The sequence below is a fragment of the Juglans regia genome, chromosome 10, assembly GCF_001411555.2.
Source record: "Juglans regia cultivar Chandler chromosome 10, Walnut 2.0, whole genome shotgun sequence".
Classification (NCBI taxonomy): domain Eukaryota; kingdom Viridiplantae; phylum Streptophyta; class Magnoliopsida; order Fagales; family Juglandaceae; genus Juglans; species Juglans regia.
In genome coordinates, this window is record NC_049910.1 from 32,287,114 (window position 1) to 32,304,647 (window position 17,534).

General features: G+C 35.7%; 2 protein-coding genes across 4 annotated transcripts; one reads left to right on the plus strand and one right to left on the minus strand.

Moving 5' to 3' along the window:
* Positions 1-2,523: 2,523 nt before the first annotated feature.
* On the plus strand, positions 2,524-6,435 carry LOC109004652 (aldehyde dehydrogenase family 2 member C4-like). Of its 2 annotated transcripts, none has more exons than XM_018983282.2 (9): positions 2,524-2,750; positions 3,600-3,742; positions 3,837-4,220; positions 4,320-4,409; positions 4,539-4,712; positions 5,086-5,223; positions 5,637-5,774; positions 5,894-5,955; positions 6,063-6,435. In XM_018983282.2, exons 1-9 carry the CDS (start codon positions 2,648-2,650, stop codon positions 6,334-6,336), a joined length of 1,506 nt encoding a protein of 501 aa, XP_018838827.2. In that variant the 5' UTR covers positions 2,524-2,647; the 3' UTR covers positions 6,337-6,435. The 2 variants fall into 2 exon arrangements, with proteins under 2 accessions (XP_018838827.2, XP_018838828.2); XM_018983283.2 differs by lacking the exon at positions 2,524-2,750 and adding an exon at positions 2,904-3,487.
* A 4,418-nt stretch (positions 6,436-10,853) lies between these two features.
* LOC109004653 (trihelix transcription factor ASIL2) lies at positions 10,854-12,713 on the minus strand. Of its 2 annotated transcripts, none has more exons than XM_018983285.2 (2): positions 11,430-12,713; positions 10,854-11,052 (listed from the first exon to the last, which is right to left on the minus strand). In XM_018983285.2, the coding sequence occupies exons 1-2, from the start codon at positions 12,481-12,483 to the stop codon at positions 11,045-11,047; spliced, it is 1,062 nt and encodes a 353-aa protein (XP_018838830.1). In that variant the 5' UTR covers positions 12,484-12,713; the 3' UTR covers positions 10,854-11,044. The 2 variants fall into 2 exon arrangements, with proteins under 2 accessions (XP_018838830.1, XP_018838829.1); XM_018983284.2 differs by lacking the exon at positions 10,854-11,052 and adding an exon at positions 11,214-11,328.
* Between the last annotated feature and the right edge of the window lie 4,821 nt (positions 12,714-17,534).

Below are 17,534 nucleotides of genomic sequence, written 5' to 3' on the forward strand. Positions count from 1 at the left end.
GGGTAGGTAAACAAATATGAAAGCTACGTAAACAAACGAAGGGCAAGGTAGGTTTCCTTTCTGCACAATAGTCTTTAGAGCAAGAAAGAGAAGTTGGCTGCTAGGGTTTGATCAGTCTGAACACTTGAAACGTTTTAAGAATTGTTAAGAGTCGGTATGCCCGTTATTTATCGGGTTCAACCCGACATTAAAGCAAAACCGTCTTTTATCGGACGAAATGGGTCGGGTCGGACAGGCTAATCGGTTCAACGGCTTTTTTGCATAGCCCTAGGTCAAACCATCATGATTTGAAAAAAAAAAAAGAAAGAAAAAGAAAGAAAGAAAGAAATTAAGAAAGGAAACCAGAAGAGACGTAGTTGAATGAATCTCTAGAGTGATGCGACTAAGGATTCATTTGGGTTTTTAAGTCCATCAAATTTTTTAAAATTTTAAAATAATATTCTAATAATATTTTATCAACTCAACTCAACTCAGTTCAACATCTAAACGCAACCTAAAGATGATAAGAGCTAGGAACATATACGCATGTATCTCAAATAAAGTTTCCGTTTTGAAAATGAAAATATTTTATCTTATTTTATTATTATAATTTTTTATAATTTACATATAAAATATAATAAATAATTAAAAAAATTTTATTTTTAAAATAATAATAATATTAAAAAATAATATTCTAATAATATATTTTTTAACTTTCATCTAAAACTTTCTCATCTCTTTCTGCTATCCAAACGATACCTACAAGTTTTCAGATAAAGTTTCAATTTTTTTTTAATAAAAATTCAACTTATCATTCTCTATACCATACATCAATATATAATTTATCATTTTATCAATATATATGTATTTAAATAAAAAGATAAAAATAATAAATCATATATTAATATATGGTGCAGAAATGATGAATAATATTATTTTTTATGGATGAAAAAAATATCTTCTTGAATCAGCACATATCCTTTACTCACCAACATGAATTTCCATCTCTCAAAATATATCTTATATGATTATGTATTTTGCATTTTGTGATTAAAAAAAACATAAAAATCAATTACTTATTAAAAGAAAACTCAACAAGATATAATTTTTTCAAATATTATTTCAATTAACCAGCTCCTTACCTTTTAAGCTCAACGTGGACATACACCAAACATCATCCACATTGTGAAATGATCACTTGTTTCGAAAGTTAAAACTGATAAAAAGATGTAAATTTTATTAGTTATTTTATATTTTAACATTTTTCTCATGTGTAGGTCAGACTCTCCCTCAACAAGTGACCCAAAATATGAAATATTTAATTAAATGGGGTAGAGTGTAGAGTCAGGACTCGAACTCAAAACCTACACTCTGATACCATGTAAAATAATCACTTGTTTTAAAAACTTAAGTTGATGGGAAGAGATACATTTTATTATTTATTTTATATCTTAGCACACATGACATGATTTGATTTATAAGAGTCAAGTTTCAAAACTGGACAATGCTAGGGGACCACCCAGCATGTACCACAAGGTGTGCCCCTAGTGCATTTCAATTTTTTTTTCTTTTAAATATTTTTAAACATCTTTAAACATTTAAAAAAATACATAACTTCACTAATAGTTACTTCCTTAACTATTAAGTTAAAAAAATACCCGAGTGGTAACTTTGAGGGGACAAATTCATGAGGCCTTGCATCAGTTTCCTTTAAATTTTATATTTAAAATCAAATTATATTAAGTGGATGGTGTGTAATGTAAATTCTTTCAAATATAATTATTCTTTAAAGAATCTTCTCTCTACGAAGAATTTTTATTTGGGTTCCCACCATTTTCACAAAACCTAACAAAAATTTATCTCTAAAAGTTTTCAAAGATGTCATAAATTTAATTTGAGCTTATGTGGGGAAAGGTCTATAAATGAGTCCGGTTAATGACTGAAGGAACTAACTAGATAGATTTAATTATTTATCGCAATTGATCTTCTCTTTCATTTATTAAAAAGATCCATCCATTATGATTCATTGATGTAGCTAGCGCCCAAATTCTAAACAGTTTCAAATAAAAACATGAGAAAAAGAATTTTGGGCCGAGGAGAGAATAGATCTTCCACTGATTAAACGCAACCAAATTAGTATATATTCATATGATAAAAAAGGAATAACTTGACTTTTATGCATTTTGTTGTACCTTGAAAGAAAAAACTTCGTGGGGTACCCTTTTAGATGCTTTCATGAGTTTGTACATGCACCAGTGAGATAAGGTCCGGAATAATTAAAGATTGGCAAAATTCTCCGATGTCACTTCGTATAATATCTCTATCATTAATTCCAATTGATTAATGAATGATTCAATGATATAATTAATTGACATTGACGATCATTGATGATGTTCGAAGCCTAGAACTTTAAAGTGCAAACGGCAATGAATTTAATTTGTAGGGAAAATCTTGTAACGAACTTAAATAATTTAACTCCATCTCGACGTTTTGATGCAAATTCAATGGACCAAAAGTTTGCAAGTTTGCAAAATAATATCAAACTACGTTTTCATCATCTCTCTGTTAAATTCTCTACTCTACAGCTTTATAAAGGGAAAGTGTACGTGTTGCATATAACTAAGAATACCGAAAACCACCAGCCGCCAGAGAGAGAAAGAAAGAGATTATGGAGAGTAATAGCAACGACAGCTCGGTCTCTTTTGTCAAAATCCCAACGATAAAGTTCACCAAGCTGTTCATCAATGGGGAATTTGTCGATGCCGTTTCAGGTTCTTAACTGATCTCTCTCTACAGGGTTTACTACTTCATATTTTTACTTCTTTTAGATCATATTTTTCACCACCATTTTTGTAAGTCTTGTCTGAGTTGTACTTCATGATTGAAGAGCTTTGACTCTATGACAAGCAAGTTCTGTTACTTCGTACCAAAGAGAAGATACGAAAATTGGAAACTTGTTCTCTTGACTATGCAAATACGCAATTGTTCTTTCACTCCCAAGACAAAATATGACAAGAAGAAGAGGAGGGAATTGAAAACGACGATCACTTTTACAAGATTAGGATAATGACTTCCGATATAGAAACATCTTTTAGAGAGTGCAAGGCATGTGTGGGAGGTAGAACGGAAAAATACAGGGGAGGATCGTATACATCTAGCAAACTCTTCATACAGTACCGATCGATGCTTTATTGGACAAACTTCCACAGATATTCTATTGAAAGAAAAAGAAAGAAGGGAACCTGCACTTAGCATTTATTAGTGATGCTAAAGGAAATCTATGATGATTTTGAATAGATTCGAGTGACTATAGTACATCAGCATCCCCTTCCTTCTCTTGGCAAACCCCTTACTAAACTTATTTCTGAGAAGACTGAACTAAACTCTCTCCCTCTCTCTCTTTCTACCTGTATAGTTGGGAAACGAATAGGTAATATGCTTGTTTTGTGTGATTTTATTTCATTCTAGTAATGGATGCAAAAGCCTTCCATTTTCTCGGCTGGTTGAGGTAATGCACGAAAGTTCTTTTTCAACATTAATTATGGTAATCGCTCATATGCAGAAGCATTTCTCTTTTGTTGATATATATTTTTTTTTATGACAAAATCAAATCATAATAGGGAAAACATTCGAGACAATAGATCCGAGAACAGGAGAGATGATAGCAAAGGTTGCAGAAGGAGATAAGGAAGATGTTGATTTGGCAGTGAAGGCTGCACGACAGGCTTTCGACCATGGCCCATGGCCTCGCTTGCCAGGCTCTGTATGTGTACTCTCTAAAACCAATTTGTTGCCTCTGATACCATAATTTGCCATACGGGTGACGAAAATAGTAACCGGGTACTTAATGATGCAAGGCAAGAGCAAGGATAATGATGAAATTTCCGGACTTAATTGAGGAAAATGTAGAAGAATTAGCTGTCCTGGATACGATAGATGCCGGGAAATTGTTCAGTATGGGCAAGGCAGTAGACATTCCTTTCGCAGCAAAGGTCCTTCGATATTATGCAGGTGCAGCTGATAAAATTCATGGAGAAGTACTAAAAATGTCTCGTGAATTTCATGCATATACCTTGCGCGAGCCTATTGGTGTTGCGGGACTCATCATACCCTGGAACTTCCCTACCGGCATGTTCATGTGGAAAGTTAGCCCTGCTTTAGCTGCAGGGTGCACCATGGTTGTCAAACCTGCTGAACAAACTCCTCTTTCTGCTCTCTATTATGCTCATCTTGCTAAGCTGGTAAGTTTGTATGACCTTTTCTGCCTCATAGTCACCCTAGTTTGTATGGGTGTCTCTTGTGATACTTTTATTTTACCCTTATTTTCTTTCTTGTTCAAGGCTGGTATCCCTGATGGAGTGCTCAATGTTATAAATGGATATGGAGCTACGGCTGGGGCAGCCATTACATCTCATGTCGACGTTGATGCTGTAATTCCTAATTCAGTTGAATATCTGTTTTTATTGATTTAGTCATGGCTCTCATGGTGGCCACTTGACACACTTCATTGCTTTGCATTTCCTCTTAGAATCTTCTATATATATATTCTTGTTTTTCAGGTCAGTTTCACCGGCTCCACAGAAGTGGGACGCAAAGTAATGCAAGCAGCAGCAACAAGCAACTTGAAAGTGGTTTCACTTGAATTAGGAGGCAAGTCACCCCTTATAATCTTTGATGATGCGGATGTAGATATGGCAGCTCAGCTTGCTATCTTCGGCACCCTATTCAACAAGGTGAAGCTGTTTTCTTTGTTCTGTTATCTTAATAAACATATCATTTCTTCTATAGGTTAATTTGCTAGATTCTTCCCTTGAATTTAACGCACTCTACTAATTAATACCATGTTATAATATTATACTTACGTGTAATCCAGTAAGCTTCACTGTAATATTGTTCCTTTTTCCATTACTACATATAAGAATCATGCTCCTCTGTTCTCCACTAGATATTTAATTGTAGTATATCATTAGGGTTGTCTACCAACTCCATCAATGAGTCCACACATATCATCCACGTTCTACCTACTGTCATTTGAGTATCTGATCTCCTTTTTTGGTCATATGCACCTAACCATTACTTCGTTTATTTTTATTTTTTTATTTGCAGGGAGAAGTGTGTGTGGCAAGTTCTCGTGTTTATGTTCAAGAAGGAATATATGACAAGCTTGTGAATAAATTAGTAGAAAAGGCAAAAGCTTGGGTGGTTGGGGATCCTTTTGATCCTAAAGTTCAGCAGGGACCCCAGGTATGTATGACTTGAGGCTTTCATTGACAGTAATGAAGACTGTATCCTAATAAAACTGGAATAGACCAGAATAATATATTTATTGAGTAATGATGGACACCGTCTAAGAGTATGTAAGTCTCGCGCACTCTCTTTTAGAAAAAGTGGGATCCATTATTAAAAAATATTTTTTTCATGCGAGTTCCAGACTAACACTTTTTTCAAAGAGGATGCACGGGAGACTAGTACATTCTAAGACTGCAAATATTATTTCTCATATTTCTTGCATAAACCTTTCTTATAAATTCACAGAATTTAAATAGAATTAATCTATCATTAATTCATGTATTTTTCACATAATCATATTAATTGTTCGATCTGAGAAATTTTTTTGAACCTAGTTTATACCAAACCCTTAATTGTTTTATATGTAGATCGACAAGAAGCAGTTTGACAAGATTCTTTCATACATTGAGCATGGCAAGAGAGAAGGAGCCACCCTATTAACAGGGGGTAAGCCCTTAGATGGGAAGGGATATTACATTGAACCTACGATTTTCAGTGAAATTAAGGTATATATATTGTTCATTTCACAACATGCACGCACGTCAGTATCGTAATTTGTCTCAGTTTTCCTATGTTGTTTTATTCTCATCGTCTAATTTGTTGTTCTTGGGGGGTTGATGATCAGGAAGAAATGCTTATTGCAAAGGATGAAATATTTGGGCCTGTTTTGGGGCTGGCAAAGTTCAAGTTAGTACAATTAATACTAGTGTGTTTATCTAATACAAGTCATTTACATTCCAAGAAAAAAGGAAAAACGTTCGATGGTTGAGATAGAGTTTTTGTCATGAATACAGAACAGTTGAAGAGGCGATTAAGAGGGCAAATAGTACTAGATATGGACTAGCAGCGGGAATCGTGACCAAGGACATCAATGTGGCTAACACTGTATCAAGATCAATCCGTGCAGGCAATATTTGGATCAATTGCTATGCTGCTCTCGACAATGACTGTCCTTTCGGAGGGTATAAGATGAGTGGGTTCGGAAGTTCTCTTGGATTAGAAGCCCTTGACATTTTTCTTAAAGTTAAGTCGGTTGTAACTCCCCTTTTTAATACTCCCTGGCTTTGAATTTATGATGTTTGCTACATAGCATCATCATAACAATAATGATAATACTTCAGAATAAACAATATAGTCAAACTGTATTTGGTAGAGCCCTTTGCTTCTGCTAATATCCAAAGGTTACTGGGATTTTGGTTCAATTTTCATGATTATATGCCATCAGTTGTCCAGTTTCATATGTACCTTGCCACTAACTGATAAAACAAGCTCCCAAAGGAGCTCATTTTCAAGTCCAGAAACTTATGATCAGGGAGCTGAGACTTTGATCGTCTTGTTGTCACATAACTCAAGTTTCACGGACAAATTATGCCAATATAAAGAATGTATTTTGTTTTGTTGCACTCAAGAACAGTCCAATGGAGAAGAATTTGAAGATACTGGATCTAATGGCCGATTCAGTGCTTAGGAACTGGGAACAGTATGTGTTGCTAGCAATACAAGCAACTCCTCTTCAGAGGACAATTCAGGAGGGTCTTGGCTCTGCAAACTTTGCCATGAATTTATTTCTTAATTCAGGGGAAGCACTTAGAGAGACCAGCTTAGCTCGGCTAGAAGTAATATGAAACCATGCGATTCTATAGGGCCTTCAAAAGAGCTTCACACTGGCTGAGGAATTTGATTTCACTTCAACCAACTGTATTAACTGTTTTAACCCTGTGTCCCTTTTGCCGTGGTCAACGATTTGCATGAAAAAACGTCAAATTAGTTAGAAGGGAGAAGTCAGGGAGGGAAAGGAGAAAGTATGGAAGGGACTCTAAAGATTGCAATGGAGCTCTTGAAAGGTGAAGGAAAAGGAGATATTAGTACAGAGGGAAGGTGAGAATTTCTTAGAGATTACCTATATTTAGATACAATGGATAGCTCCTTCACTCAAGGAGGAACTGTTTCCTGAAGAAATGTGTTAGGGAAAATGAAAAAAGACAGGATTGTTAGGTCAAGTTTATGGGCAGCTACAGAGAAGACAGGCTATTGTTCTCTCTTTTCCTCCTACAACAATTTTGGCTTGTGTTTCATGTTTTTTTTTTTTTTTTTCCTTTTCCATTTTTTTCCATCAGACTGTCTGAGAAAGAAAAAAAAATGTCATCAATCTTATCCCACGTGCACATTGAGTATTAAATTGGTTTTATTTGTTGCTTGAACTGCTCATATGCACATGTACATAATACAATTCTTACTCATATTAGACAAACCTTAAACTCCAAGTTGACATCATTCCCCCCTCCCTCTCTGTGATGCCAAGTAATTCATCATGAAACCTTTGCCTTCACCTTTTCTTGTTTAGCAAGAAAACTTACATTATATATGTGACTCAACTCTACATGTAATCAATCTTTGACAGCAAACTAAAAACTGGCCCTAATATCACCCTTCCTAGACAACCAGTTTACAGCCACCAAGAAATCAGACTCTACTTCAACAGCACCAGAATGAAACTTGCAACATAGTTGTAGCCCTTCCCAAATTGATCACACACCTTATTGTTGGTACCATATCCGTAGCTAGAGGAGAAAAACCCAGGATCCCTCCCTCCACCCCAAGGCCAGGATTCTCTAGTTCTGTACATTCCTTATTATATCTCTTCTAAAAATATATGGCATATTACACAAATGCCCACCACCCCATGATTGCTTGCTTTAAAATATAACCCAAATTGCCAAAGAACACCACCTTCATGGACCTCTTGACTAAACTATTAAAACCCTCAAAACAAACCCTCTTCAATCATGAAATATTAAGGTGCAAGCAACCAAAGCTATTGTCATTATGTCAACCATGACACCTCCTCGTGTATAAAAGATATCCTTAGCTACATATTCTTAATACCCTCTAAATCATTTCCATTATATGCTCTTCTGGACAGCATGCCAAGAACAGCCCAAGCCCTACAGTCAAACAATCCGATGTATACAGCACATATTTTCAAGGAATCTGTCAGACTTGTACTTCTTCATCCAACACATTTCCATTCAATCTCCGTCTTTCTTTTCTCTCCTCTCCCCATCTCTCTGTTCATCTCCCACTTCCTCATTCACCATTTTCCCCATATACCAACCTCTACAATTGAGTTTACATGTAATTTACTTGGAAATCCCCTGCCCATACCACTCTCCAAAAGCATTGTTCACATCATCATCTGTACTCCTTCATCCCTCACCTTCTCTATTCTTGGAAAAGCTGCCACTGTTCAAGCAGTGTCGGACAGTTACAAGGGAATAAACCTTGATGGAAGAAGGCTATTTTTGAGAAGTGGGTTGGCTTGGATCAAGCTTCTTCACACAAGTTTTTGCGAGTTTGTCATTGTATTCGGCCTCTTTGGAGTTATGGCGGCATGCTTGTCAATAGTACCAAAGATACTATTTGCATGTGGCATACGTTCGGAAATGTTAGGACTCTGGGGTGTCCTGGGGTGTCTAGGAGTACCCTTTTGTATAGCATTTGCAAATGTTATGGTTGTGGGGAACCTAGCAAGAATTTTATCAGTAATGGAGAGTGAGTGTTATGGGTTCGAATCATTGTCGAAAGCCAATAGTCTCATAAAAGGGAAGCGACAAACAGCGCTAGTTATGGCTTTGTGGAGCAATATGGGTCTTAGATTAGTTGAGCGTTTGTTTGACTTTAGGTTGTGCAACGGAATCGGCTTTTGGGAAGGACCCCTGTTGGTTTCCATGTATGCATCGGTGCTTGTTTTTGACACTATCATGAATGCTGTATTTTATTTTGCGTGTAAACATTAACATTTCAACATCTCATAGCCAGCAAGAGTTCTTTGTTTGTACGGTGGTTGATTCTATGTTTGTTAAGGAAATGACAAACATTTTATCTATAAGCCAGAAAATGTACCTCCCAACGAGGGTTATTTGTTCGAGAAACAGAATCATCTCTAGTGAATGTCTCCTATGTGCTGCATTCCTTTTCCGGACAATATCGCCCACCCAAAACCCTGGGCTTCAATTTTAAGTTGAGTCAGACTTGTCTAGTGAGAAAATCATTGAATACATCTCGTTAAAAGCTAAATGAAATACAAGATCGATTATGAGAATAACATTCACAAACTACTTTTGGGAAGAAGCTGTCAAATGGGAAAGCATTTACATGGAATCCTCTCGCCAAGAAATTAATTCCAACCACAGACAGGCTCAGATGGGGCAAAAGTTGTGACAAATTAAGATCACTAGGAACAAAAAAGAATTAGCACGAGTTGTTGCGCATTAAATTAAAAGAGTGGGATATACTCCATACAAAAACCTCAAAATATCATGTTAAGACTTTGCATAAAAGCTGAAACTTCCAAAAAAATGTCGGTCCGTTCACTACCTTTTTCTGGGTACGAAGTCCTCATGATGTTAACACATCCTCCTTTCCCAAAAACCCTTGAAGCAGATCAGATGCCATCCAACTCAGAAATTTCAAAAAGTATTTACTAGATACCTCCTATTCCTGAATGCAATCATATCTCTAAGCAAACTGATTCGACCTAGCAGAGTATTTACCAAAATCTAGTCTATATACATAATAACGTTTCCATCTTTGGCAGTAAGAAATCTGTCTATCAGATTCATATCTGGTTTGTATTCTAATCAAAACACAATCAATAGAAGAAGCAGCAGAATATTTAAATCTGACAAATAATGGAAGGACAATATGCATAGGTTCAGATCAAATGCAGAGCTGATGCGCACATATTAATCATCCTGTATGGCACATATTGATCATGTCGTGTCACAAGTGAAATGTCTTATAGTTGCCCAAAAGCAGAGTATGATGAGCTAAGTGCAACTAGTTGAAAATCGTCAGGCCTCACTCCCAGGTATTAATCAACTCAAAACACGACAAAGCACCAACATTAACAACAGGTATTGACCTCCACAGATCAGTACATAAGTATGTTTTTTCTAGCTCCAGTCAAATCTTATAGAGAAACAACTTATGGAGAAACAGAATTAACATCGTCACATACTCACTAAAGCAAGGGTCTTATTCTTGTTAGCAAAATATGATAACTTCTCCAAACGATTACCTCAAAGTGATGCTAGTCAGGAAAAGGACAGATATTTAATGAAATAGAAATAAACAAAGTGTTCAGATATTTAAGACTGTCAATGGCAAGTTTCACTAAAAAATCCTGGAACTAGGGTACAAGCTGTCTCTATAAGTTTTACGGCTTGTTTGGAAATATATCTCATCCTAAAATTCTCATCTCATCTCATCTCATTCCCAAACATAATTTAAATACAAATATTTTCAAACTAATCATTACAACTTTCCCAAACTTTCAAACAAAAAATAAAAAACAGTTCAATATTTTCAAATTTTCAAACAAAAATAATATTATAAAACTATATACTAACAATATTTTAATTTTATAATATTTTTTATTCAACTTTTTTTTTTTTGATAAGTAATCGATATAATATAAATAGAGATAGGCAATAACCCAAGTACACAAGTGATATACAAGAGATAAGACCTATCTAGGTCGACATAAGGGATTTATTCAACTTTTTCTCTTTCATTTCCCAAAACTCAAAAAATACTCAACTCAAACTATCTCACTGCTATTCACAAACTATCTTACTATATACAAAATTCTCATCTCATGTCAATCCCCGAACGAGCCATCAGACCTCAACGCCGTTGTGCCTGTCCTAATTTGCAGTCCTCCAATAAACTGACACCCATAACCTTTCATCCAAGCAGAATATCCAAGTAGTACTTAATTTACTGCATTAAACCAGACACCATATTAGTGAGAAATAACGAGGGTTCGGCTTCTTGCATTATTAATATTTGCACCTGGATTCTGAACTTCTTACAAACTTCATGTTCTACCTATAACACTTCAAAATTACTGTCAACGAAGCAAATAAAACGTTTCCCAAACAAGAGATTGGAACAAACTTACCAATAAACCAAACCATTCCCGTACCAACATGGTGATCATCAATAGTTGGCGTAGAAAAGGAACCAATTACAATGATTTTTCCAATTCCATCATCTCTAGTAGCAAGATAACATATTGAAATACAATAAAGACTCATTAATTAGAACAATTCAACATACAAACTAAGTTTGAGGAAATAACCACCGACATCACTCACTGAGATTCTCTTCAGAAGAATCAGAATCCTCATCATCATCCTCTTCCTGCATTTTCGCAATCTCCGTCTGGGCCCTCTCTAGAATCTGCTTCTTCTGCAACTCCAACTCCCTCTGGAACTCCAACCTCATCTTCTCCAACTCCATCATATGCTGCCTCTTACCACTCTCAATTTTCTCATATATATCCCCAAACTTCTGTATCGAATCCGCCACCACCCTGTACGACGATGACCCTTCTCCACGGCCTCTCGCTCTCGTCCTCCGTGGGGGCTCATCCGACTCAATCCCATCTTCCTCCTCATTCTCCGACTCCCCAGGACTATCCCTCATCTCATCAAATCCATTCGACCTGTCCAAATAAACCCAAGTATTCATAAACACATACTCACCCGAATCGACCCCACAAGCCAGCCCGAAGTCTTGCCTGGGCGACGAAGCCATTAACATATCCATCTTCTTAAAGTAGACCCATTTGCTAGAATTCGATCCCATTTCGTCAACTTTGGCCTTCTCTTTCTTGTACTTTCTCTTCAGCTTGTCCATCATAGCCCTGCATTGCACCTCGGTTCTCTCCGTCTTCGAAACCTCGGAGACCTTCTCGGCGACGTCGTTCCAATCCTCGGACCTCAAGCTCTTCCTCCCCAGTTGAAGAAACCTGTCTCCCCACACCTCCAACAAAACGAACACCGCGTGCTCATTCCACTCTGCCTCTGGAATCCACGCCGAGTACGAATCTTTCGCACTTCTGGCCACGGATTCGTAGCCCGAAATGGAATTCCTTAACTTCCTCTTCTTCGGGTGCCTATTAAAATCTCCATCTGCTTCGAGATTGCGACAGTACCCATTTGGGTTTTCGTCTTCTTCCTCTTCCTCGTCTTCCTGCCGGTCATTGTCAACGTCGAATTCGTCGTCGTCCTCGACTTCGTAGTTATTTCTTATTGGGTGAGTGTAATTGGAACTGGGGATCAAATTTCTTGGGCGATGAGAAGGATTATAGGGGTTTAGAGCATAGGATTTGCTCGAGTACCTCGCATCGTTTTCCATGTCACCCATTTTTTGGCACCAAAAAAAAGAAGGAAAAATTAAAAACGTAGAGCGAAACGAACACCCGATCGTTTGAAAGGTTCGGGTTTCGATTCTAAGACGAAGTTTTTCTCGCGGAGGCCGAACCCTAAATGTTCTGTTAGCTGCGAAAATTTGAGAGAAAAGGCCAGGGGTCTGTGGGTTTGAGATTGGGAGAGGGGTAGGACGGGATGGGGTTGGTGGAAAAAATCGGCATAGCTAAAATGCGCCGGCTTGCGTGATGTATAGTGGCCGTTGCCGTTGGTTGTCGTATCCACGCGTCGAAGCTGCGAGTGGGGTTTGTATTTGCCACTAGGTCTTTGGGTTTGGGTGAAGGGCCTGGATTGGGTTAAGGGCGGATTAGGAATCAAGCTTAAGCCCAACTAAATTTTTTTTTTCTTTTGTTTTTCTTTTTCATTTAAGAAAAAGCACATCTAAAATTGTTATTAAAAAAAAAACACACACACATATAAAATTTTTCTTCCTTTTTTTTTTAATTTTTAAATAAAACAACATACTTCATTAAGTAGATAGATGTTGGCATTCAGCTACTATAAAAGAAAAAAATACATTGTTCAACAAAGCCAATGATTTCCATAACTTTTGTGATCGCTTTTTCTTTTTTCTTTTTTTTTTTTTAAATTTCAGCTTGGGTCAAATGTTGAGTTACTATTGGCTTCCCTCCAACCCCATTTGGATGTTGAGATGTTCTCAATCCATCTCATCCCATTTTATTTTATTTTATTTTATCTCAATATCCAAACATCACTCAAATATAAAACCTTTTTAATTTTAAATTTTTGGATTTTTAACTTTTTCATTTAATCATTATAACTTTTCTAAACTTTCAAACAAAATACAAACAATAATTCAATTTTTTTAAATCTCAAAACAAAAATTATATTATAATAATATTTAACTTTAAAGTTTTTATTTTCATTTTTTTCTCTCTTATTTTCTAAAACTACATAAAACATGTTAATTCAAACTATTTCACTATTATTTACAAATTATTTTATTATTATTTTATAGATTTTTCATCTCATCTTATCTTTCCTCAACTCATCATCTAGACGAGAACTTAACATGCCTTATTTGCCATACCACTAGGGGTGTAACCGGTTCGGTCCGGTTCGGATTTGGACAAAATCTAGAACCGAACTGATATGTACCGGTTTTTCATTTTTCAAAACTGATTACGTCTCAGTTATCCTCCTAAACCGGTACATCCTATTTTTCAAGTTTTCGGTCTGGTTTTTCGATTTTTTTAAAATGTAAAAAATATATAATAAAATGTTACTTCTTATGATAAAATAGTATTAATAATTTAATATATATATTATGTTTAAAGCATATGATCAATTAAATTTTCATTTTTAAGATTAAACTTTTATTTTATAAATTATAATAACATTATCTTATATATAATTATATTAATAACGTATAATCAAACAAATTACAAATGTTCATATTTAAGATTAACATTTTATTTTATAATTTATAAATTATAATATGAAATTATTTTATATATGATATATAATTATATATCATATATAAAAATTTAATATATTATTATATATAAAAATATTTTGTATAATATATAAAATTAATTTTTAAATATATATATTTTTCAACCGGTCCTGTTCCGAAAACTACGGAACTAAAACTGGACAGGCTCCGGCCGGTTTTCATAATATAGGAACTAGTTCCGGACAAGACCGATTCAAAACCTGACCAACTGGTCGGGTCCAGTCCGATTTTCCAAATTCTCGGTTTAAATTTACACATCTACATACCACACCATGTTTCAAAAGCTTCTTGGCATCTTCAACCGGGCTTCCAAAGAAGCTAGTGTCCAATCCTAGTACGTAATGTTGTCACCACTTGATAGCATCTCCTTCTAATATAAAATGGCATACCTCCATAGCCTTCCTTTGCTACTATATAGGATAGGTACAATAAATCAAAGGTGTCCTTCTGGTTGTGTTGAAGATGTGTCAAATTTTATAAAAAGTGAATGAGTGTATAGGAAAATGTCGTTTATAGAGCCCGACATTGCTATTTTCATTTTATTTGTATTTCAGTAATGACACTTTTATAATATTTGATTAATGGCAAATTTGTAAATATGTATTTATATATGAGGCAAGTGTACCTTCATGAATCATAGAGCGCAAGTCACTTTACCAAATTGAAACCACGATCCTGGAAGAGAAACAGAAGGGGTTTTCAAACCTTAGTCTTACCAAGATTAAATTGGAACTTGAGAAGATGATCAAGTGTGTTTTATGGTGTGGTTTTGTTAGAGAATAATACGAGAAAGCCAATCCATATTTTGTGCGATGATCAACGATTGTAAGTGATTATAAACTCAAGTTTTGATGCATTCTTCAATAATAAAGACTCCTAGACTGTTCCTGTTGTGGATGTAGACTATTAAGGTCGAACTACGTAATTTCTTGTGTGGATTTCGTATTTATTTTATTATTCTTCCTTTTATTTTGATCTTGCATGAGTATATATTGTAATTTCGAGTTTCTAATGTATTTAAAATAGAAAACTAAACCAATCACGTTAATCATATATCTTCTTGGTATTTTAGTTGTCTGTTGTTCAATATTAATTGCATATTACAACCAGTTACGTTAATTTGGTTCTTCGAGTACTTGTTTGTAAGAGGTCTAAAAATATAACAAGTGGTATCAAGAGCTTTGATTCGATGGGGAGTACGAGGTTCGATATCGAAAAGTTTGATGGAAAAAATGACTTTGAGCTATGAAGGATCAAGATGAAAGTCATTCTCACTCAACAGGGTCTCCAAGAAGCTCTTCTTGGAGAAAAGAAAATGGAATCTATTGAAGAGAATGATAAGAAAGAAATCTTAAGGAAGGCTCATAGCGCACTCATTCTTTCTCTCGGAGACAAAGTTCTGAGGAAGGTAGCCAACAAAGACACCGCTGCTAGAATCTGGCTGAAATTAGAGAGCCTCTACATGACAAAATCTCAGGTCAACCGACTATACAAGAAAACAAAGCTCTACATATTCAAGATGTTCGCAGGCATATCGATTTCTGACCATCTCGATGCATTTAATAAAATTATTTTAGATTTGACTAATATTGATATTAAAATTAATGATGAAGATCAAGCAATTTTATTGTTAAGTTCTCTAGATAATTCTTATACTAGTTTGAAACAGATCATGATGTATGGGAGGGAAACACTGACCTTAGATGAGGTTCAGATCGTATTACACTCCAGGGAATTACAAGTCATGTCTGAAATAAAATCTGAAGCTAGGGAGGGCTTAACTGTGAAGGGGAGAACTGAAAAAGGATGTCAAAAGGGAAAGAACAGTAAAAACAATGTGAGGGGTAGGTCTAAGTCTAAAGAGAAGCAATTAAAATACTTCTTGTGTCACAAAGAGGGACATTTCAAAAGAGATCGCCCTAATAAGAGATCTAACACAGAAAATAGGTCTAAGAAGGAGGGGGATGCCTCGATTTTGAGTGATGGGTATGAGAATGTCAGGGTTCTAAATGTGTCTGAGCTTGATTCAGGAAAATAATGGATCCTTGATTTGGGATGTTCTTTTCACGTGTCATAATAAAACATGGTTTGAAACTTTCACTAGTTTAGATGAGGAGTTTATGATGCTTGGCAACAATAAGTCTTGTAAAATCCAGGGTATAGCGTCGATGAGACTAAGGCTTCATAATGGTATTGAAAGACTCTTAACTGAGGTAAGATACATACTTGAATTAAAAAGGAACCTAATCTCCCTAGGTGTGTTAGACCAATCCGGGTATACTTTTAAATCTGAATCTGGATCTTTGAGAGTTGCTAAGGGTTCACTTATCGTGATGAAATGAGTCATTAAAAATGGCTTGTATACCCTCATTGGAAAAAATGTTATAGGTGAGGTTTATTCTATCCAAAAGAAGGGTGAGGATATGGTTGTTCTATGGCACAAAAAGTTAAGTCACTTGAGTCACAAGGGACTTTTAGAACTCTATAAACAGGGGTTGCTAGGTGAGAAAAAGCTAAAAATTTTACTTTTTTGTGAGGATTGCATCCTTGGGAAAGTAAAAAGGGCACGCTTTAAAACAGCCACTCACACTACAAAACAAATCATGGACTATGTGCACTCAGACCTTTGGGGTCCAGCTAGGGTCAACACACATGGAGGGGGAAGTTATTTCCTCTCTATAATTGATAACTATTCCAGAAAAGTGTCAATGTACATTCTTAAAAATAAAAGTGGCACTTTTGAGAAATTCAAAGAATTGAAGAAATTGGTAGAAACTCAAGTAGGAAGGAGGGTAAGAAATTAAAAACTGATAATGGGCTTGAGTATCTCTCAAGTGAATTCAATCAGTAATATCATAAGGAGGGTATGGTTAGGCATAAAACAGTAAGGGAAACCCCTTAACAGAATGGTCTAGCCAAGAGGATGAATAGAACCATATTGGAGATGGTTAGATGCTTACTGTCAAACTCGGGACTTCCTAAGTCTTTTTGGACTGAAGTTCATTTAATTAATAGAAGTCGTTCTTCAGTCATAGGGTTTAAGACTCCTCAAGAAATGTGGACTGGAAACCTTTTTAACTATGACTACTTGAGGGTGTTTGGGTGTGTTGCGTATTCTCACACCCGAACTGACAAACTAGAACCAAGGGCTATGAAATGTAGCTTTGTAGGGTACCCTAAGGGAGTAAAAGGGTACAAGTTATGGATTGATGAGTCAGGGATACAAAAATGTATCATTAGTAGAGATGTGGTCTTTAATGAACATAAAATGATTCAGGTTAAAACTAAAATACTTGAACCCACTCAGGATATTATTCCTGAGAAGATACATCTTAAGGTGAAGCAACTTGACAATAATTTGTATTAGAAGGCCAGGATGCTGAGACTCAAATATCCAATTTAGGTGATGAGGACCAAGGTGGAGTTAGATCATACAACTTGGTTAGGGATAGAAAAATGAGGGTTATAAAACCCTCCAAGAGGTATGGTCAAGCTGAGCTGACTGGTTTTAT

Bases quoted from the DNA above. Each gene is read 5' to 3' on its own strand.
- LOC109004653 (XM_018983284.2), bottom strand. From the start codon at position 12,483: ATGGGTGACATGGAAAACGATGCGAGGTACTCGAGCAAATCCTATGCT. The intron at 11,329-11,429 runs GTGAGTGATGTC...TCTTGCTACTAG, and splicing joins TTCTTCTGAAGAGAATCTCA to AGATGATGGAATTGGAAAAA.
- LOC109004652 (XM_018983282.2), top strand. From the start codon at position 2,648: ATGGAGAGTAATAGCAACGACAGCTCGGTCTCTTTTGTCAAAATCCCA. The intron at 3,743-3,836 runs GTATGTGTACTC...TAATGATGCAAG, and splicing joins GGCCTCGCTTGCCAGGCTCT to GCAAGAGCAAGGATAATGAT. The intron at 5,956-6,062 runs GTTAGTACAATT...TCATGAATACAG, and splicing joins TTGGGGCTGGCAAAGTTCAA to AACAGTTGAAGAGGCGATTA.